We start from the raw sequence: 22,738 nt of genomic DNA, 5'->3' as shown, positions 1-22,738 counted from the left end.
CACAAGCACACACACAGATGTCCAGTCACATCCGAGAATTTTATTGGACACGGCTCTGGGCCTCGCAGGCCCAGCTCATGGCCCCGCAGCTAGGGCTGGAGGACAGTGGTTCCATACAAAAGATCTCAGGGCACACGGTAACCCCACAAAGCGACACTCTAAAGATTATTATAGTTGGGAGACTGTAGGGCTGCTCCACAGACGTGCGAACAGGTCAAATCTTTATAAATAAACATCCAGTGAAAACGACAATTCGAATTCATCCCTATACACAGAGCACTCTAGGGCAGGTAAGTGGGTGGGGGTGGCTAGAAGCCACCATCCTCACTGGTCAGGGGACCTGGATGGGTGATGATGAGTGGGCCCAGATGTCCACGGCACGGGGCGGGTGGGGGCAACAGACAATGGGCACTAGGACACTGCGCATTTACAAGACCAACTACTTGGGGGTAGAGGGGGGCAGCTGCCCCGTGCATGTGTATCAGGCTGTTCATTCTGGAATGAGGAGGGGGTGGTCTTTACATCATATCCTGTGGCTGGTGGGCTTTGAGAGGAGCTACTTTGTGGAGAGGATGAGGGCGACGATGAGACCGTAGAGACCCAGCACCTCTGCGAAAATGAGGATCAAGATCATGCCCACGAATAGTCGGGGCTGCTGGGCAGTGCCCCGCACACCGGCGTCACCCACAATGCCAATGGCAAAGCCCGCTGCCAGCCCACTGAGGCCCACACTCAGACCAGCGCCCAGTTGGAGGAAACTCCTGGGGGAGAGAGGACACAGAATAGACATTAGCTGCCTGTTGGGGAAGATGGTAGGCACAGGCCACTAGCCCACTCCCCAGCCCTCCAGCCCTATGCAGTGGCCTGAACCAGGGCAGGGCGGGTGTGGTGGGAGGAACCCAGCACTCACCTGTAGAGACTGATGCCTTCATTCAGGGAGTTGGCGATAAGGACTGCCACCACCAGGCCATAGATGGCAATAATGCCAGCCATGACCACTGGGATAATGGACTTCATGATCAGCTCTGGTCGCATGACAGACATGGCCGCGATGCCAGTGCCACTCTTGGCGGTACCATAGGCAGCACCCAAGGCTGTTGGGAGGAGGCAAAGTGAGCTCAGGCATCTGGAGCCAGCACCTTGGCAGTAGCTCTGACACAGCTGAGGGCCACCCCATTATCACAGGGAACAATGAAGGTGGCACCCAGCCAGGGGCAGGAGGTGACCCTCAGGGGAAATGGTCACAGCCAAGCACTCAAGAAACACAGGTAACTGTTCCTTTCTTCTGCCAGAGGTCCTTATGGCTGGGTGGCTTATCTGGGCTCCTGCTCTGCTGGGAAACCCCCACCTGTGCTCAGCACTCCCCAATCCTGCTGCACAGCTCCCATGCTCCCAAGGAGTTCAGCTCAGCTGCCCCGACCTAAAAAGTGGAGCTGTAACAGGCTGGCAGCAGTCACACAGGGACACAGGCAGCTGGGCCCCTGATGTCTTGCTGGAGATTCTGGACACACTTTGTCCCACCTAGAGTCCCAGGCACTCAGGTCACAGAGGGCCTGGAAAAGCATGCAAAGATTGCATATTGGCAGCCCAGATGTTAGGCCAGGGTCAGACTGTTGGCCCTAGGGCTATGCCCAGGGCCAACATGCTAGAAGAGCCCCAGGACACACAGGGTCTGACCACTGGTCAGGGAAAGCAATCTGGTAAGTCCTGTTCTCTCAGGCCAGAGTTTCCTGGGCTCCCCACCCTGCCCACTAAACTCCCTACCACCCTGCCCTGGGACACAATGCTAGGAGAGGGGGCGTCTGTGCTGATGGGATGAGCACACCCTCAACCATACAGCAGGCCTAGAACCTTAAGTTTGGGGAGGATCCTCTCTCAATAACCAGAGGAGCAAGGGCAAGCCAAGGAGAAGACAGGGCACAGGAAGACAGGGGGGCGTGGAGCCATCACCCAGCCCAACCTTGAGGCCTCGGCAGATCTCCCCGAAGCCTAGCCTCTGCCCAAGGCCTCCAGTAATGGGGGTGGGGCTCCAGGAAGGCCTGTCTCCTCTTCCGCTGCCCTCCTCTCTCCCCATAGAGTATGCTGCCTTCCTGAAAGTTCCCCTCTTTCTGGCTTGGAAGTCTAGAGTAACTTGCCCAGAATAGAGAGCCACAGCGGGTCAAGGCAGCTCTTCTGACTCAGTCACCTGCTCTCCAGGGTTCCACTGCACTTCTTGAGCAGAGAGCATGGGTTGGAGATGGAAGGGACCAAGACAATCCTGGCCATTCCCCTGCACATTCTGTTCACCTATGTGGGCCACAAGGTACCTACTCTGCTCATTACTGAGCAGGGGAGAACTCAGAGGGTCGCTGCCTTCCTAGGGCTCTAAGCTTGGGGAGGAGACAGATATAGCACCTCCACCCACAATGCCATGTTCCAGGAGAGTGGGGAGGAGGATAGTGATGGGGTCTGGGAAAGGGCTTCGTAGAGGTAACATCTGAGTGGAGGGGTGACGATGAGCAGGAAGATTCCAAACAGCCTGAATGGAGATGCTAACTAAGATAGTGCTGGATGGGGACCTACTGGAGGGAGGCAAGGGTGAGGCAAAGGGACTTGAATTGCCTCCTCCCCATGTTCCTGGAGGCACCTTAACACTGCCTCGCCTAAACATTCAGCAGCTTCAGCCTGGGGCTCAGGGCCTCTGTCTTCATGAAGCCTTTGCTGGAATTCTCCCGGTTGCAGTGCATCCTTTGGGCTCCTAATGGAGGCCCAGCATGTCAGGCTGTCACGTGTGTGCAAGGGGCCAGTGCCATGGCTCAAGGGTGAAAGCACAGGCGGCCACATGGCACTTAGGGGGAGATGGTTTCAGGGAACTCAGCATCACAGGCACTGGAACTGCGAGAGGCAGGCAGTGAGCTGGCTCGTCTCTCAGAGGGCAGCAGGGAAATCTGTAGCCGGGGCTGGGAAGGCCACAAGAACAAAGGGAAGAAACAGGAATGACCATCAGGAGAGAAAAGCAGGCTGGCTGGGGAGCAGCAGGTGGCTGAGAAAGCCCTGGATAGCTCTGAAGGCCAAGCCTGATGGGGCTCCAGATCCAATGGGAGACTGCGATCAGAGGGCCGTTACAAGAACACAGCACCAAACACAGGTGTCTACCAGCAGGGAGGAAGTCACAAAAATTATGGAAAAGGAACAACTGACAGCTTCATGGAAGACATGATGAAGCATCAACTGGATTTTTTGGGGTCACAAGTTAAAAAAAAAAAAGAGGAAGCTAAAGTGGGAGATGGAGATTGGGGAGGCCTGAGAGTGAGCGGTCCTCATTCAGTTGTAAGAAGACCTATCAGCAAAGCACTAGGCAGGCCAGGGAATATCTAGGCCAGGAGCTAGGGACAGAGCTTAGAGTCGGCCAGGCAGCGACACCTGAGGCCTGAGAACTGAGGGGTTTGTTCACATAGGCACAAGGAGGTAGACGAAGACAAGCCTTGGAGAAGGACATATTTAAAGGAGAAATGAAATAAGAAGTCAACCACAATTAGCCCCAGGTAGTGAAAGGAGTGAAGCTGCATTCAGAACAATAGGGATGAATGGTCTCAATACCCAGGAGCTTGGGACAAGCAAAAAAAGCCCTGGATCAGTGCTATCCTGTTCTCAGTAACTTTCGGAGCTCTGCTGGTCAGGCTCCATTGAAAGTACCAAGTAAGCCCTGGACGGTTTGGCTCAGTGGATAGAGCATCAGCCTGCGGACTGAAGGGTCCTAGGTTCAATTCTGGTCAAGGGCACATGCCCAGGTTGTGGGCTCGTTCCCCAGTAGGAGGTGGGCAGGAGGCAGCCGATCAATGATTCTCACATCACTGATGTTTCTCTCTCTCCCTCTCCTTCTCTGAAATCAATAAAATACATTTTTTTAAAAAGCAAGTACAAAATTAAGTTCTAGAAGGAAAAGAGAGGCACCTGGTAATCAGAGGGAGACCAGGAGCAGGATACAGATAAAGGGCTGAACAGGCAAACTCAGCTTCAGGAGCAAACAGTGACAGCCAGAATTCCCGGTGGGCAGGCATTGTGTTTTATTCACTTATGTCTCCAAGAGGCTGGCACATAGTAGGAGCTCAATCAAGACTTGTTGAATAAATGACAGCCACCAGTCACACCCCAAGGAGATCAGGTAAGGCAGAATCTCTGGAGGCCAAGCACAGAAAAGCCGGGGTAAGCAGGCCGGGCAGCCTGCTGGGAGGTTCTGGGAAGCAGTCAGCCCTTGAAGATGTGGAAAGAGCAGGCACTAGCTAGAAGGGAAGGGGAAGTCAGGCTTCTCCCACCACAAATGACCTCTTACTGGCACATGATGGAAAGGACAGGGCTCACTCAGCAGCTCGTGACTGGCAGGCAGGCTCAGGGAGAGGGAGGCCTCCCAGAGAGCAGAGCCCCCCAAGTCCCCACAAGTGTTTACAGTCAGCAGAGACTGTTTGGAGTTCAAACCCTCCACATACCTGCATTGGGAGCCTACCAATTCATCAGGTAGGGTGGGGCAGGGCGTGGTCATCAAGCCAAAAACCAGACCCAGACCAGGCCAGACCAGTCCATGGGGGCTGCATCTGGGCCAGGACTCACCTCCCTGGGTGGCACATTCCTGGGCCTGCCCCCAAGGATCTTTCTCCCAGGCCAATTTTCACTAAATTCAACACCCCAGGACTGTCAAGAACCAACTTCAAAAGCAGGGTGCCTTAGAGAACGCTGGAAGGCCCCTTTCTCCATGCCTAGGGCAGCCCTTTCCAATACCAGGCCTTGCGGAAAGGAAGGTAGGTCATTCACTCATTCATTCATTCTCATTCATTGGGGCCTGAACCAGAACACTCTCCTAGGGGAGACCCAGTCCCCTCAATGCGGAGATTCTCTGTGCGACCCACTCCCAGGCAAGCGTCCACACATCCCAGTGCTGATGCTGGCCGGATTCCCATTGTCCTCGGCTGTCTCAGTCCCAAACACTCCCACCCCTGGTTCCTGCCGACTCTCAGCATCAACTTCTCAGCCCAGCTTTCCCAACAAACCCACACAGGGCTATTGGGCAACAGTGACAAGCCCTAACCGGAAGCACCTACCTCAGGGTTAGACCCATCCGACCCGGACGGGGAAGGAGGGGATGGAGGGAAGGGAAGGGCTGGGCACCTCGGCTGGGAGCACCGGGACTCGATCCCCCATCCCCACCGCCCACGGACCGGGCCGGCCCTCTGTCTGGGGAGCTGTCTGGGGTGTGATGTCACGCCTTCCCGCAGGACGGCGGAGGGAGGTAGGGGTGGGGGGGGAGGGGGAGGAGGGCGGGCGGATGCGGAGCAGGCGCAGGACCGCGCGCCCCCACCCCAGCCTCCCCCCACCGCTCCCCTGGCTAAGATGGCAGCGGCGCCATCGCCCCACCCCCGCACCGACTCGGAACGGGAGCGGGGAGGCCAGCCCGGGTATCCCTGGGAGACCCTTGGGACCCGCACTCCGGCCCCACCCTGAACACCCCACGGCCCAGGCAGCCTTCTGGGCCCCGACCCCCGCCCGCGGTCACGTGAGGCCCGGGACCCCCCGCAACAGCTTGGAATTACGTCAGAGTGACGTCACACGCCGAACCCCCGGCCAGCTGTGGGCACGAGACCCACGCTCCCCGGCGCCCCCCGGGTCCCTCCTGCCGCGGCGCTCACCGCTGAAGATCATGGCGGCCGAGGCGCCCATGACCGCGAAAAAGGAGGCGTACTCGGGGCCGCCGCTCTTGACCTCGGACATGTCTGCGGGTGGGGAGGGGGCGAGCTCAGCAGGCCGAGGCGGGGGCGAGGACCGGCGGGGCGAGGCGCGCAGGCAGCTGGCAGCGGGCGCGAGGCGAGCGGACGGACGCGGCGGCGAGGCTCCCGGGCAGTCAGCCGCTGCGCTCTAAATACCAGCACCGCAGAACAAAATGGCCGCAGCGGCCGCGTCACGTGATCCTGGCCCCGCCCCCGCGGGCCGGACCACTGCGCGCCGGCGGGGGGCGCCGCGGCCCCGCCCCTGAGCGGCCCGCTGGCCGCGCCCCCCCCGTGCGGCCACCCCGCGGGCCCGGACTCTGGCGTGCGGCCCCTCGGCCTCCGCGGGGGCGCTGCCCGTGGCCGCGGCATCTCGGCCCCCCGGCGTTGCGCCCGTCGGGCCCCTCCATCGGGGCGGGGCGGCGGCGGGCCTCATTATCATACGGGGCGGGACGCGGGGCGCTCCGCCTCCTCTGCGGCTGCGTGGCGCCGCCGGGGTTCGGATCCGGGGGCTGCTTTTCTTCGCCTTTGCGGCTGGGACCCTCGGCTGTCGGCGTCTCACGGCGGGACCCGGACCCTCCTCTCCTCGTCCTGGAGCGACCCGAGCATCCGAGCAGGCGGGGCCCAGTCCCGAGTCCGGGCGCTGCCTCTGCCCGACGCTCCAGCCCCGGAGCCCCCGCCCGCCTGAGAATCCCCTCGGTCGCTCCACCCTGACCCCGACCACAGCGTCCCCAGACCCAGGCCCGCCAGCTCCTGCCCCAGAAATGGGTGACTTCGCCCGTGGCTTCCCAGGAGAAGGCGCGCCCTTCCCTCCCTCTGTCTCCTCTGTTGCATTGGGGACCCAGACTGCAGCGGCGGGAGGGGTGTCTCTGTCCCCAAGAGACGAAGGCATGACCGGTTTGAAGTCTGGCAGGGCTGCGGCCTGTGCAGGCTTCCCGGGGTGACTGCCCGTTCTGGGGTCCCTGCCCTGTCCTCGGGCAAAGCTTGCGCCCTCAGAGCTGCCCTTATTTCTGGAGCCAGCACGCAGCCCGGCCGGGAACTGACGCCGGCCTGTTGATCCCACGTGGTGGCCCCGCACCCCAACTGGCTACCCGATGATCTACCCAGCAGCTCTGGTTTCCTGTGCCCTTTTGTCTCTTCCCTTTCAGGAGCCCTGGGTGCCTGCTTTCTGGGTGTCCCTGGAGCTCCAAGTCCTCCCCGCCTCCCTCTGCCACCCCCTCCCTTGCCCGAGACGCTGACTTCTGGAAAGAGGAATCTTTACTCTGTGTGTCCACCTCACCTGCCCTCCATCCTTCCCCAAGGTCACCGGGGACTGCCATTTCTCTAAGCCACTTGTCCGGCTGTCTGAGTGGGTTTCTCTGTTGCTGTGGCCCACTGCCCACTCCTCCACAGTCTTTCCTTTCTTTCCTGCTCATTTCCCGTGGCTCAGACGCCCTGATTCCTTCCTGGAGCTCCAGGGAGGAGCAAGGACAGGCCCAGGTCCTACAGTGGTTCCCAGGGCTACACACCCCTCCCACCCCCGCCCCTGAGTGATCAGGTCATCTGTCTGTACCTTACCAGACGTGCCCCAAGCCCACCCTCCATAACTCTAGGCACTTAGGGTCCAGGACCAGGGAGCCCAGGCCAGGTGGATACTGGCTGGGTGCCAGGGACACTGGGTGCAGGGGGAGAATTCAGACCAAGGAAAGGAGGGGCCGGACAGTCCATGGCGGTCAGAAGTACAGTGGTGGGCAAAGTGCGCAGAACCTTGGTGTGGCTGAAATTCCAAGACCGGGAAATCGGGGGACAGTTTCCTCACTGGGCTCAGGGAGCAGGTCAGCTTGCTCCCGGTCCTCTCATTTTCTGCGCAGGTTCTGGAATGAGGCGTCACACTGGTTCTCTAGTGGGGCTGCCGACACCCCAAACCGAGCTCAGTCCCATCCGCATCACGACTAACTTCCACCCGGTTATTTCCATTTTGGGTAAGAGACACAACCATCCACCCAACTGCTCCCATCAGCAGCCTTCGAGTCACGAACGGCTCATTCATCATTACTCACCAAGCCCTCCGCTTCCGTACTTCGCTCTGACCCCGCCAGAAGCCCGCTGCCCCGTGGGCGGTCCTTCGTTTCTGGCCTGGGTCTTCTCACAGCCTCTACATGAGTGACCTGCTCGGTTTCACTCCCCACTCCAACCCATTCTCCACCTTTAAGCTATAGGTTCCTTCCAACTGGCCATCTGCCCAGTTGCTCCCTCCTAGAATTCTTCACTGTCCTGACAGAGGCTGGACCCTTGGTGGTCTCCTCTCAGGCCCTCCCTATCTCTTATCCTCGTGTTGGCCCCTCCTCGCCTTTGTCCTGGATCCTGTAGTTCTCTCTGCACCAACTATTCTTCCTTCTTAGGGAAGGCTACCCAGTCTGAGGGAAAGCTACCTCCTCCAGGAAGCCCTCCTGGCCTCCCTTCCTCCTCCTCAGGCCCCTTCTTCATCCCTTGTACTCCATTACTACTTTTTTGCACTCACTACCTTCCCCACTGAGAGTCCCTGTGCCTCTTTTTCTGTATCCCTGATCCCTGGTAGGGTGCCTGGTGCATACAGCCAACATTGATTGATCACTAAGTGTGTGCCAAGCCTGTCCTGAGCATTTTGGGGGGTATTATCTAATCCTCACAATGGCCCCCTGAGGAAGAAATCACCATTACTCTCATTGTTTGAAAAAGGAAATAGTCCTAGGAAGGTTAACCACCTTGCCCAGGGTCAGGCAGCTGGAGTGGTGGAACTGAAACTCTGGCTGGACAGGCTGAGCCTGGCCCATGTGGCTCATGCACGACCTGCCTCTTAACCAAGGCTCAGGGGGCTTCTGGTGACCAGTGATGGGCCCAGGAGGGATGGGAGTTGCCTTCCCCTAGGCCTCCCAGCACTGGCAGGGCTCTGGGGTGGGATGGGCTGTGGCTGCGGAAGGGAGTGGCCAGGGATACACCGCTCTGCCTTCTCCATCACAGCTAAGTCCCCAGCTTGAAACCACAGTGTCATGAGCCCCTGGCTTGTCACTGGCTTGTCACTGTGCAAGTGGGGATTTCCAGAAATAAAGAAGAAGGGGCTTTGGGAAACTCAGGTGAGAGGCCCTGATAGGTAGGCATAGAGAGATGTGGGTTGGGGTCCTTATCCTCCAAGGAATTTAATGGGGGCAAAAGGGCCCACTGGTCCCCAGTTGGTCGCAGAGAGAGAAGTCCAATGGAATTCTGCAAGTCCCGAGGGCAGAGAGGGAGATGGCTGGAGAGAAAATGACAGTAAGATTCCAAATGGCCTCAAATGATCAGAAAGATGAACTTATCTAAAGAAGCCATTTCAAAGAAGAAAGAAGAGAGTGGAATGGTCTGACGCATGGCCTGAACGAGAACATCAGGGCCCGGCCAGTGTTGCTCAGTGGTTGAGCATCGACCTGTGAACCAGGAGGTCACAGTTAGATTCCCAGTCAGGGCACATGCCCAGGTTGCGGGTTCAATCCCCAGTATGGGGAATGCAGGAGGCAGCCAATTAATGATTCTCTCTCATCGTTGATGTTTCCATCTCTCTCTCCCTTCCTCTGTGAAATCAATACAAATATATTTTTAAAAAGAACATTGAGAAACTGGAGAGAAGCAAGCGTTCCAGGCAGGGTGCCCTCTCCCTGTGAACAGTCCCATTCTCCCTGTCAGTTGCCACGAAGATACGCTAGAGGGGGCTTAATGCCGGGATACGACCCCCTGTTCTCTTGACCTGGCTACACAAGTGGCCCAGGAAAGGCTGGGAGGAGATGGAACAAAAAACTTAGTTGTGCTAGTGGGGAGATGAGTAAAGGCGATTTTTATGTACGTTAAAAAAATTTGGCCCTAACCAGTTTGGCTCAGTGGATAGAGCGTCGGCCTGCGGACTCAAGGGTCCTAGGTTCGATTCTGGTCAAGGGCATGTGCCTTGGTTGCGGGCACATCCCCAGTCGGGGGCATGCAGGAGGCAGCTGATCGATGTTTCTCTCTCATCGATGTTTCTAACTCTCTATCCCTCTCCCTTCCTGTCTAAAAATATCAATAAAATACATTAAAAAAATTTTTTGGCTTATAAAATGATACAAGTTATTTTTATTTTTTGAATCCTCACCTAAGGATATGCTTTTTATTGATTTTTTACAGAGAGAGGAAAGGGGGCTACAGAGAGAGAGAGAGAAAACATCCATGTGAGATACCGATTAGTTGTTTCTAACGGGGGACTGAACGCGCAACCTAGGTATGTGCCTTGTCCAGGAATCGAACCCACAACCTTTTGGTGAACTGAGCCACCCGGCCAGGGACCTTGTTTTTTTTTAAAATAAAGTATGTCCTGTAGGTAAACACAGCCGATAGAAGCAGGACCTGCAGCCGCTTGGTCACTGGTAGAGGGCGCCTTGGCTGTCCCTGACCACCAGGGGGCGGTGTTTGGCTCTCTCCCTGGGCCATGGAAGGAAGGAAGGGAGGGAGGGAGGGAAGGAGGGAGAATCCTGCGGGTTTACAGTAAACCAGGCCCTGGCACTGAGCCTGACACAGGCAGCAGGCTCTCAGAAAGGGTACACAAGAGACACCGACCGCTCTGGACCCTCCCTCTGATCTGGGCTCAGCACCCTGAAGGCCAGCCCGACCTTCTCACCTCCACCAGTCGGTTCACAATCTCCTGGCCATCTGCCTTCCACCCTAAGCCACTCATCTGACATTTAGTGAGCATCTACTGTGTGTAGACACCAAGCTAGGCTCTGGGGATACAAAATTTAGGAAGAGTGTTCCTACCCTCTAGGACAGCGGTTCTCAACCTGTGGGTCGCGACCTCTTTGGGGGTCGAACGACCCTTTCACAGGGGTCGCCTAAGACCATCGGAAAACACATATATAATTACATATTGTTTTTGTGATTAATCACTATGCTTTAATTATGTTCAATTTGTAACAATGGAAATACATCCTGCATATCAGATATTTACATGATGATTCATAACAGTAGCAACATTACAGTTATGAAGTAGCAACGAAAATAATTTTATGGTTGGGGGTCACCACAACATGAGGAACTGTATTAAGGGTCACGGCATTAGGAAGGTTGAGAACCACTGCTCTAGGAGCTCACAGCCATGGGGGTGGACTTGTCCCAACCCTCAACTGGAAAAGTGGTCACCAGGAGAGGTGATACAAAGGAGGGAGGGGCTGGGCTGCTTGGACTGCCTCCAGGGCAGTGATCTAGGAATGAGGTGTCAAAAGAGGAAGAGGGTTTGAGCAGGGAAGGTAGAGATCTAGCTTGTACTTAAATCACAGAATGCTGGACAGCCGGTTCTGAGATGGAAACAGGTGGACACATTCTGGTGTGGACGATCTCAGAGGCAGTTAAGTGACAAGCAGCAGGATGGGGAAGAGTGCACAGATGAATGACCTGAACATGCATGAAACACTGCTAACAGTGGAGGCCCCTGGGGACCTGATGGGGAAGGAGACTACCCATTATGGATATTCTCATATGTACTGATTTTTACAGAGAGGAAGGGAGAGGGAGAGAGAAACATCAATGATGAGAATCATTGATTGGCTGCCTCTTGCACGCCCCCTACTGGGGACCAAGCCAGCAACCTGGGCATGTGCCCTTGATCAGAATTGAACCCAGGACCCTTCAGCCTGCAGGCTGAGGCTCTATCCACTGAGCCAAACCAGTTATGGCTGTATTGATTTTTTACTAGGTGCATTTTACCTTTAAAAACCATAAGAGAGGGAGGAATGGGGAGCAAGTGCTTAATGGGCACAGGGTTCCTTTTGGGGCATAAACATGTGGAACTAGAGGTGGTGTTTGTACAGCCTGTGAATGCCCTAAACACCACTGAACTGTTCACTTTAAAATGGTTAAATTCAGACCTGGCTGGTGTGGTTCAGTTGGTTGGAGTGTTGTCCAGTGCAGGGAAAGTTTGCTGGTTCGCTTCCCGGTAGGGGCGCATGCCTAGGCTGAGAGTTCTATCCCAGCTTTCTCTCTCTCTCTCTCTTTCTCTCTCTCTCTCTCTCTCTCTCTCTCTCTCTCTCTCTCTCTCTCTCTCCCTCCTCTCTTCCACTCCCTTTAAAAATCAGTAAAGCAGGCCGGCCGGCATAGCTCAGTGGTTGAGTGTCAACCTGTGACCCAGGAGGTCATGGTTCAATTCCTGGTCAGGGCATGTGCCTGGGTTGTGGGCTTGATCCCTAGTGTGGGACGTGTAGGAGGTGGTCAATTAATGATTCTCTCTCATCATTGATGTTTCTATCTCTCTCTCCCTCTCCCTTCGCTTCCTCTCTGAAAGCAATAAAGATAAGTATTTTTTAAAAGATTAAAAAATAAAAAAATCACTAAAACATATCCTTGGATAAGGATCAAAAAATAAATAAAAATTAAAAATAAATAAAATTGGCCCTGACTGGTTTGGCTCAGTGGATAGAGCGTCGGCCTGTGGACTGAAGGGTCCCGGGTTCGATTCCGGTCAAGGGCATGTACCTTAGTTGCGGGCACATCGCCAGTGGGGGGTGTGCAGGAGGCAGCTGATCGATGTTTCTCTCTCATCGAAGTTTCTAACTCTCTATCCTTCTCCCTTCCTCTCTGTAAAAAGTCAATAAAATATATTAAAAAAATAAAATAAAATAAATAAAATTGTTAAATTCAATCTTTAAAAAAAAGATAAAAACAAAGCTCTTCCTTGGGTGGCTAGAGACGAGGACTTAAAATGGCACACAATTACCATGGACCAAGCCCAAAAAGGGGTTCACCTGAGGTGGTGGTGGGAGCAGGAGAGGAGGGTGCTTCCGCCTGGTTGAGGTCCTAGCAGACACTGTGGCCACTTGCGCTGACCCGGCCCGAGGCGGGCAGGCTTCTGAAACAGCAGATACAGCCCTGCCCCCTGCTCCCCAGGCCAGGTCATTCCTCACCAGTTCTGGCCTATGTCGGAGTGTCTTCATGTCAACCATAAGATGATCCTAAGCATGCTATAGTAAAAAGCTGTTACTGTAGGTATTGTTGGTGGCACCCCTCAACCATAGGCCCCAGAAATGCACACTGCCATGTGAGCCAATGCACACCCTCTCTCTCTCAGAACACCCTATTATACTAGCAGCACAGGCAGGACCACATGGGGGCTCCTGCTCTCAGGGGCTGACAGTCTCCAGGGGAGGAAATGGGGAGACCCGGAAAGAAAAGCGTTGTCTTCTGGGGCCTCAGGGAGAGTGTCCTGGTTGCAGGGGCACTGCAGCCGACTGAGGGGTAGGACATGTCCTGTGTAAAGGCCTGGAGGCAGAGGCTCTTGGTTCAGAGGAGGAACTGGAAACCAGCTGGCACCAAGCTTCCATTCATCTGTCCTACCAGGACTTCTCACCAGGGCCCCACCCATCCGGGCAGCAGCAGAAGCACTGACAGAAAGCACTGGTCTTGGACTCTGAGCAGCCACAAAGGAAGAGAGAGGGGCAGGAGCCTGTCTGCGTGCTGAGCACAGCGAGGAAGCAGAATGGAAGGGAAGAGAGAGAAGCAGCAGTTTCACAGGAGGGCAAAAGCCCCAAAGCAGCTGCAGGGAGGATGGGAAGGGCACTGGGAGGAGCCAGACACGCAGAAAAAAAGGCTATGTTTTCATTTATATCACACAATTAAAACCCTAGGTATTCGGAAAGACACTAACATTGACCCATATAACCTTCCAGATGAAACATTTTCATTTTGATGAACATGACTTTTTGATACTGAATTTTCCATATGACAGGGATCCAAGCAATTCTTGACTGAGACATTTGGTTGCTCCTCTCATTCCTCTTATTTATGGAGCACGTCTACATGACAGGCTGTGTGAAAAAGAGCAAACAAAAAAAACTAGGAAAGAACTTGGTTCACACTGGCCTTGGCAGCAATTGGAGCAGGGTATGCAGCTCCTGTAATGGACAGAAACTTTTTTAAAAAATATACTTTATTGATTTTTTACAGAGAAGGAAGAGGGATAGAGAGTTAGAAACATTGATGGGAGAAAAACATCGATCAGCTGCCTCCTGCACACCTACTACTGGGGATGTGCCCGCAACCAAGGTACATGCCCTTGATCAGAATCGAACCTGGGATCCTTCAGTCGGCAGGCCGGCGCTCTATCCACTGAGCCAAACAGGATAGGGCCAGAAACGTTTCTTACTGTTCAATCAGCTAATGCAGTCTTTATTTATTTTTAAATATATTTTTAGCCATAGCCAGTTTGGCTCAGTGGATAGATCGTCGGCCTGCGGACTGAAAGGTCCCAGGTTCGATTTCGGTCAAGGGCATGTACCTTGGTTGCAGGCACATCCCCAGTGGGAAGTGTGCAGGAGGCGGCTGATTGATGTTTCTCTCTCATCGATGTTTCTAACTCTCTATCCCTCTCCCTTCCTCTCTGTAAAAAATCAATAAAATATATTAAAAAATAAAATAAAATAAATATATTTTTACTAAAGGTCCAGTGCACGAAATTTACTAAAGGCCCTGGCCGGCGATCAGGGCCAATCTGTGGGGTGACCAGCAGGGTGATGGTGGTGGGGGGGGGCCTGCTGGCCCCTGCCTTGGCTGGCCTGGTGCTGCCAGCTTGCCACCACCCTCCCCCGCCTCCCCCCACCCCCTGCCCCACTGGCACCCGCCTTGGCTGGCCTGGGGCCTGCTGGCTGGGGGCAGCGCCTGCGTGGAGCGTCTGCCCCCTGGTGGTCAGTGCATGTCATGGCAACTGGTCGTTCCACAGGTCATTCAGCCGTTCGGTTGATTTGCTTATTAGGCTTTAGTTATACAGGAAGGATTGATTTCGGAGAGGAAGGGAGAGGGAGAGACAGAAACCTCAACAATGAGAGAGATTCACCGATTGGCTGCCTCCTGCACGACCCCCACTGGGGATCAAGTCCAAAACCTAGGCATGAGCCCTGATCAGGAATTGAACCTGGACCTCCTGGTCCATAGGTCAACGCTCAACCACAAGCCAGCCGGGCTAATGCAGTCTTTTTTAAAAAATATTTTTTATTGATTTCAGAGAGGAAGGGAGAGGGATAGAAACATCAATGATGAGAGAGAATCATTGATTGGCTGCCTCCTGCATGCCCCCTTCTAGGGACCAAGCCAGAAACCTGGGCATGTACCCTCGACTGGAATTGAACCCGGGACCCTTCAGTCTGCAGGCCGATGCTCTATCCACTGAGCCAAACCAGCTAGGGCCAATGTAGTCTTCTAAATTCTTCAAGGGAGCACCCTGGCCAGTATGATTCAGTTGGTTGGGCGTTGTCCCATGCACCAAAAGGTTGCCAGTTGATTCCTGGTCAGGGCACCTACCTGTGTTGCAGGTTCAGGTTTGATCTCTGGGGTGCATGCGGGAGGCAACCAATTGATAAGTCGCCCTCACATCCATGTATGTATCTCTCTCCCCTCCCTCCTTCCCTTCTACTCTCTAAAAATCAATGGAAAAAAATATCCTTTGGTGAGGATTAACAACAACAAAATCTTCAAAGGAGCAATGCTCCTTCAAGTCCAGTGCTTCCTTCTCCTCCACGGGTGCTGCCAGTTCTGAATATGATGCATCCGGGACTCCCCATCCCCCATCCCATTTATTTTCCCAATCATTATTTCACAGTGATTTTGTTACATTTGTTCTTGTTAATTTTTGTTTAGGATTCAAAATAAAACTGACCAAACATATTACTAAATAATCTATTTTCACTTTTCCAAAATTGAATTGTGCTGCAAAGCCACACATTCTCTCACTATACATTTTTACACAGTTCTTGCAATTTTTTATTACATTCATTTAGATACTCCAAAGTGTCAGCCCACTTATCCATTTTTCAGTCAATAACCATTCGAGATGAAAGGTAAAAATTCACTTTTTTCTCTTCAATGTTTAACTTGTTTTTGACAAAACATGTCCTTTGCCAGTCAGTGCCCTTCAGTATGAAATAGAGCAGACGTCTGCTCCTGTCTCTTCGCATGAAGATAAAAACAGGCTGGGACTGTTTGCACTGCATGAGCTTCCCTGCTGTGGATGGCCTCACTGGACCAGAGCAGAACTGCAGTCTCCCTCTGGCCGGGGCACTTCTCACTGGTGAACTAACCAAGCAGCCAGGTAATACCCCTGTGGATTCAGCGATCTGAAGTGGAAGGTGTTGTTGGTTGGTGTGTCTCTGTCATGTCATGGTCAATGTGTCCATTGACTTTGCTTCCTCAGTCCCAAGCGTAGTGTTGACAAATTCCACATGGTTGGGTAAAAGGAGCCTGTCTGCCAGTGTGGGGGGCATTTCATCTTTAGCAACAAGTCACATGTACCTAACTTCTCAATTACAATCTGACACTAACATAACGAAGACCATAGAGTTTTCCCAGCGGATTATTATTATTATTTTAAATCCCCATGCTTCTCTGCCCTAGTGTTGCTGGGGGAAGCACCATGAGGTATGCTTGGTACCCCGTGCCATTTGGTAACTTCTCCGTGCAAACAAGACATTTAGGCAGGAAAAAAAAAGATACTTAAGCAAAGACAAAAACAGGACATACGAATACATGTTTGAGACAGTAGGTATACTACCTAATTAGTGGCATTAAAAAAAAATCAGTGTCAGTCTTGTGAATTTGATGATATTCTGGATTTAATAAAAATGTGGGAAAGTAGATATCTATAAAAAATTAAATCTATTCCTGGAACAGAAAAAGGACTACAGAAAAACTCGGGCGGGGGGGGCAAAATTTAATTTAATAGCATAATAATAATGTTATTTTCTTTGTTGTGATAAATGTATGATATTAACAGTGGGGAAGCTGGAGAAAGAATATAAGGAACACTGTACCATCTTGTAACTCTTCTGTAAATCTAAATCTAAAATTATTTCAAAGTAAAAGGTTAATGGCTATTGGAGGGACAGCTGGGAAGAAGTGGATTCCCATTTCAGGCAATTATCAGAAAAGCGAAGTGTGCTGCATAGTAAGGATCAGAAGATCCGATCCTGATTACAGAATCTTGGGTTGTCTCATCCTTTCAAAGAATCCCAGAAGATCGAGAAGATTCACTGGGAAAACACTAGGAGTTCTTGGAAGAGCGAGAAGAAAGAGGATTATTGGTTGAAATAAAAACAGGGTTGAATGAGTTCCAGAAAGCAGGGTTCGCAAACTCGTGGACAACAATCTGCAGAAGAAGACAACTTCAAAAAACCAACTAGAAGCAATATGCAGAGAAGTAAGCTGACAGCTGGTCCACAGCAGAATCTGGAACCAGCGCGCCCAGGCAGATGGCGGGGGAGGGGGTTGTTCTGTAGAGAACCCCCCTTCTGGATTGGTGGGGAAGACGAGAAAGAACAAGCAGAAGACTCCTGGAAACAGGGATGGTGTCAGTACCAGCAAAGCCCCTCAGCCACCTCAGAAGAAAAGGGCCCGGGCTGACTCCACTGTTGAAAGTGAGGATGCATTTAAGCAGGGGTCCTCAAACTTTTTAAACAGGGGGCCAGTTCACTGTCCCTCAGACCGTTGGAGGGACGGACTATAGTTTAAAAAAAAACTATGAACAAATTCCTATGCACACTGCACATATCTTATTTTGAAGTAAAAAACCAAAACGGGAACAAATACGATATTTGTATTTGCATGTGGCCCATGGGCCGTAGTTTGAGGACCCCTGCATTTAAGAATAGAATGGACGTTACAGGAAAGATTCCTGAAGAATTAAAACTATGGCTTGTTGAGGATTGGGACTTAGTTACCAGGCAGAAGGAGCTATTTCAATTCCCTAAGAAAAATGTAGATGCCATTCTAGAAGAGTATGCAAGCTGCAAGAAATCACAGAGAAATGTCAACAATAAGGAATACGCAGTGAATGAAGTTGTTGTAGAAATTAAAGGATACTTCAACGTGATGTTAGGCACTCAGCTGCTCTACAAATTTAAGAGCCGAAATCCTCTTGGCTCACCCTGATGCGCCCGTGTCCCAAGTTTATGGAGTACCACAGCGAGATTATTTCTAAGAACTGGAGCAATTCTGGCATATATGCCCCTTGATGAGAAGAGCCCTACATTATTGTTGGACTATTTGTGTGATTTCCTAAAATACCTGGCAAAGAATGCTGCATCTCTGTTAACTGCCAGTGATTACAAAGTAGCTTTGGCTGAGTACCACCGCAATGCCCTGTGAGGGTCTACTGAGCACTCGCTATTTTGTCCGGTATCCGTCAACACTCATTTTGTCCTTAGTCTTTTTCTTGTATAATTGATGTCCTTTAAAATTGTTAATGTATAACAGGGCTTATATTTCAGTTTTTCTGTTTTGTTTTAAACAGAAAATAAAAGGAGTACAAGCTCCTTTTATTTCAAAGTTGCTACCAGTGTATGCAGTAATTAGACAAAAAAAGAAACATTCCGTAGAACATCTTCTTGTATAGTTGACAACATTGCTTGAATGCTGGTGGTTCTATCCCTTTGACACTACACAATTTTCTAATTATGTGTTAATGCTACCTGATAAAAATGCCCTGATTCCTAGTGCCAAAGGTTCTACGCAATGTATATACCTGAAAACCCATGCATCTGTGCTCTTTTTTAAATGGTGCTTGAAGTAAAACAGCCCATCCTCTGCAAGTCCATCCATGTTGTTCCTTAGACATTCTATCTTTGCTCAGATTGCTGAAGGATGGTAGTTTGTCTCATGGTTTTTGTATTTGAGTCTAATGCACGTTCTAACATGATAGAGGCAATGCTTTATTGTGTAGCCGCGGTTTTCTCAAGAAGTTGATATTTAAGGAACTGTATTTCAGATCTTAAATAAAATTTGTTTCTAAATTTCAAAGCAAAAAAAGTTAAAAAACTTAATCTATTAAATATTTTATATTTATTGATTTCAGAGAGGAAGGAAGAGGGAAAGAGAGAAACATCCATGATGAGAGAGAATCATGGATTGGTTGACTCCCGCAAGTCCCCCACTGGGGATTGAGCCCACAACCTGGGCATGTGCCCTTGATTGGAATCAAACTTGGGAACTTTCAGTTCATAGGTGGCGCTCTATCCACTGAGCCAAACCGGCTAGGGCTTAAATATAAAATATTTAAGGAAACTAACACTTTATGGCTTCATGAAATGGGTAAGAGAAATTTGAAGGTCTTCTGAAATCTAAAATTTCTAAAACAAATTGTCCTGAAAAGCTAAAAAAATTAAGCACCTTACCTAATAACAGATAAACATGCAAATTTACCATACCTTTGCTACAGCCCAAACCACACCCACCAGCCAATCAGAGTGACTATATGCAAATTAACCCAACCAAGATGGTGGCTGGCAGCCACAGAGCTGTAGCAAGCAGGAGGCTTGGTTGCCCCAATGATGGAGGAAACCAAGCTTCCTGGCCGGCTGCTGCTTCCTTTCAAGGCAACAAAATTTCAATTACAGAAGGTAAATAAACCCCAGATACCTGCTTCCAGCCGCCATGGCCACGGAGCTGGAGTGAATTAAAAAAAAAAAGGAAAGGCTGGGAGCTTCTGTTGCCGTGGGGCTTGGTCAGTCTGAAAACAGCCATCAGTCCCTCACCCAGGCTGGCCGGGCACCCCAGTGGGGACCCCCACCCTGAAGGGGGTTTGGGCAGCCTGAAAATGGCCCTTAGCCCCTCACCCAGGCTGGCCAAACCCCCATGCAGTGAGGGTCCCCACTGGGGGGCTTGACCAGCCTGCAAACAGCCATCAGCCCCTCTCCTAGGCTGGCCAGGCATCCCAGCGGGACCCCCACCCTGATCCAGGACACCCTTCAGGGCAAACCAGTCTGCCCCCACCTGTGCACCAGGCCTCTATTCTATATAATAAAAGGGTAATATGCAAATTGACCCTAACAGCAGAACGACTGAGAATGAGGGGTCACTATGACACACACTGACCACCTGGGGGCAGATGCTCAATGCAGGAGCTGCCCCCTGGTGGTCAGTGCGCTCCCACAGGGGGAGCTCTGCTCAGCCACAAGCCAGGCTGATGGCTGCCAGCACAGCAGTGGTGGCAGGAGCCTCTCCTGCCTCCTCAGCAGCACTAAGGATGTCCGACTGCAGCTTAGGTCTGCTCCCTGCTGGCAAGTGGACATCCCCCGAGGGCTGCCGGGCTGTGAGAGGGATGTCTGACTGCCAGCTTGGGTCCGATCACTCAGGGAGCGGGCGTAAGCCAGCAGGTGGACATCCTTCGAGGGGTCCCAGACTGCAAGAGGGCATAGGCCGGGCTAAGGGACCCCCCACCCCCAGTGCACAAATTTTTGTGCACCGGGCCTCTAGAGTAGTTTATAAAAATAGAAAAAATTTGAAATACTAATTTAAATTCAATAATTAAAACTCTGAATAATGAAATGGCTTAGTCTTTTTTTAAATTATTTTATTACATATGTCTCCTTTTTTCCCGCCCTTAACAATCCCCCGGCCTCCCCTAACCCCCCAGTGTCTTATGTCCATTGGTTATGCTTATATGCATGCATACAAGTCCTTTGGTTGATCTCTTAGCGCCCCCTTCCCGCCCCTCAAGCCTCCCCGGCTTTCCCACTGTAGTTTGACAGTCTGTTCGAGGTAGCTCTGCCTCTGTATCTATTTTTGTTCATAAGTTTATAATGGCCTTTATTATCCATGAGTGAGTGAGATCATGTGGTGTTTTTCCTTCATTGACTGGCTTATTTCACTTAGCATAATGCTCTCCAGTTCCATCCATGCCGTTGCAAATGATAAGAGTTCCAGCAGGTGGACATCCTCCGAGGGGTCCCAGACTGCAAGAGGGCATAGGCTGGGCTAAGGGACCCCCCCCCCCCGAGTGCACACATTTTTGTGCATAGGGCCTCTAGTGTAGTTTATAAAAATAGAAAAAATTTGAAATACTAATTTTAATTCAACAATTAAAACTCTAATGAAATGGCTTAGTCTTATATTAAAATTTATTTTTGAGCCCTAGCTGGTTTGGCTTAGTGGATAAGCATCAGCCTGCAGACTGAAGGGCCCAGGGCTCGATTCCAGTCAAGGGCACATGTCTGGGTTGCTGGCTCGGTCCCCAGTGGGGGGCCTGCAGGAGGCAGCCAATCAACAATTCCCTCTCATCGTTGATGTTTCTATCTCTCTCTTCCTCTCTGAAATCAATAAAAATATATTTTAAAAATATATATTTGAGCCCTAGCTGCTTTCTCAATGGTTAGAGCATCGGCCCTCGGCCTGAAGGGTCGTGAGTTCAGTTCTGGTCAAGGGCATGTACCTTGGTTGCAGGCTCCATTCTGCCTGGTTGGGGCACATGTGGAAGGCAACCAATCGTTGTGTCTATCTCACATCAATGTTTCTGTCTCTCTCCTCCCTTCCACACTCCCTAAAAATCAATGAGAAAAATATATCGAGTGAGGATTAACAAAAAATAAAAATAAATTATTTTTGAAAAACTGATTTTCTTAAGTCCTAAAGGTAGACAGTCCATTTTATTTTATTTTTATTTTTTAAAAAATATTTTTATTGATTTCAGAGAGGAAGGGAGAAGGAGAGATCGACAGAAACATCAACAGTGAGAGAGAATCATTGATTGGCTGCCTCCTACATGCCCCCTACTGGGGATCAAGCCTGCAACCAGCATGTGCCCTTGGCTGGAATCGAACCTGGGACCCTTCAGTCCTCAGGCTGATGCTCTTACCCATTGAGCCAAACCAGTTAGGGCTACAGTCTATTTTAATAAATCACTGAATGAAGTGGTTTAAACTATATTGAATTTTTGTTTTTAAAATAAACTTTTAAACATTTCTAGAAAAACAAATAATTCATTATGCAATTTCAAAAAACTGGCTAATTTTTAACATAAAAAACTAATCATAAATAATAAAAAAGAAATAATAGAGAATATTAACAAAATAAATTATGTGCTATTTGGGAACACCTAATATCATATAAGGACAATAATAAGAAAAATAAAGATAATAATAACATACCTTTTAGTTTAGCAGAAAAATTAGGAAGAAGAAATTCAAAGAAACTATTTTGTGTGCACACACAAAGATGTCATGATATAGAAATCATGACTAAGTAGCGATTGCCCTCCCTGGACTGGATGTCTGGGAAGGCCTGACAGGGGCCCTCGGGATAGCCACAGAGAATCTTCCGGGCTTACCAAAAAAAGAATCCCCAAGTTCAGGAAGTTTGTGGAGGGAGTGCTGGGGTCCAACCCCAGCAGGTCCAGGGGTCCCCAAAGGTGTGGACGGAGTCGGCGAAGAAGGAATGACACAGAGACAGTGTTCAGTTGATCAGCAGCCTAGCCAGGATCTCTAGCCAAGTTCTGATCAGGATCTCCAGTGAAGTTTTGGTTAGGATCTCCAGCCAAGTTCTGTGTCCATGTTCTCTTGCTAGGTTCTCCAGCCAGGTTCTGTAGCCATGTTCCCTTGCTAGGTTCTCCAGCCAGGTTCAGTCACCAGGTTCTAGTCAGGTTCTCTTGCCATGTTCTATCCAGGTTCTGTCTATAGGTTCTTCAGCCAGGTTCTCTCGCTAGGTTCTGTCTCTAGGTTCTGTGTCCTGTTGTCTTGTTAGATCTGTATTTATACCAGTTGATTCCAATCCTATCAATCTCTATTCCAAAGGTTAGGGCGTTTCTTATCTCCATTCCAGGGAGTAAAAATTATGTAGCTTAAGCGTGATTGTTCGTAGTTAAAAGTGATTAACTACCCGCCTGGCACTTAGTTAAGGGGTTTTATTCCCTCCCTAACTTCAGGGGAAAATCCCTACTTGGGGAAACAACCTTTCTCGGAGGGGTGACCTTGGTTAAAACACATAGTGCCAAGAAGGGGAGCAAACACATCAAGAACAGTATGCCATATACGCCAGGTCGCTTGAAACATATGCTGTGCAGATGTTTCTTCCCTGCAGTGACTGTGTCAAGCAGCAAGGATGGACCGGCTCCTGGCAAGGGAGCTATGTAAATAGTACTAAAAAATACTGTTAGTGCCCTAGCCGGGTTGCTCAGTGGGTAGAGCCTCAACCTGTGGACTGAAGGGTCCTGGGTTCTATTCCCGTCAAGGGCAGGTAGG

At 51.0% G+C, this 22,738-nt stretch overlaps 1 protein-coding gene and 1 pseudogene across 1 annotated transcript; one reads left to right on the top strand and one right to left on the bottom strand.

Annotated features, from left to right (window-relative positions):
- Nucleotides 1-20: 20 nt before the first annotated feature.
- On the bottom strand, nucleotides 21-5,916 carry ATP6V0C (ATPase H+ transporting V0 subunit c). The gene is made up of 3 exons (XM_059692799.1): nucleotides 5,661-5,916; nucleotides 911-1,094; nucleotides 21-761 (listed from the first exon to the last, which is right to left on the bottom strand). The coding sequence occupies exons 1-3, from the start codon at nucleotides 5,740-5,742 to the stop codon at nucleotides 557-559; spliced, it is 471 nt and encodes a 156-aa protein (XP_059548782.1). The 5' UTR covers nucleotides 5,743-5,916; the 3' UTR covers nucleotides 21-556.
- Nucleotides 5,917-16,740: 10,824 nt separating this feature from the next.
- On the top strand, nucleotides 16,741-18,567 carry LOC132232952 (mortality factor 4-like protein 2; annotated as a pseudogene).
- The last annotated feature ends 4,171 nt before the right edge of the window (nucleotides 18,568-22,738 follow it).

The sequence above is a fragment of the Myotis daubentonii genome, chromosome 4 (genome assembly GCF_963259705.1).
Source record: "Myotis daubentonii chromosome 4, mMyoDau2.1, whole genome shotgun sequence".
Classification (NCBI taxonomy): Eukaryota; Metazoa; Chordata; class Mammalia; order Chiroptera; family Vespertilionidae; genus Myotis; species Myotis daubentonii.
The sequence above is the reverse complement of the archived record's forward strand: the minus strand, read 5'-3'. Positions and strand labels throughout refer to the sequence as shown.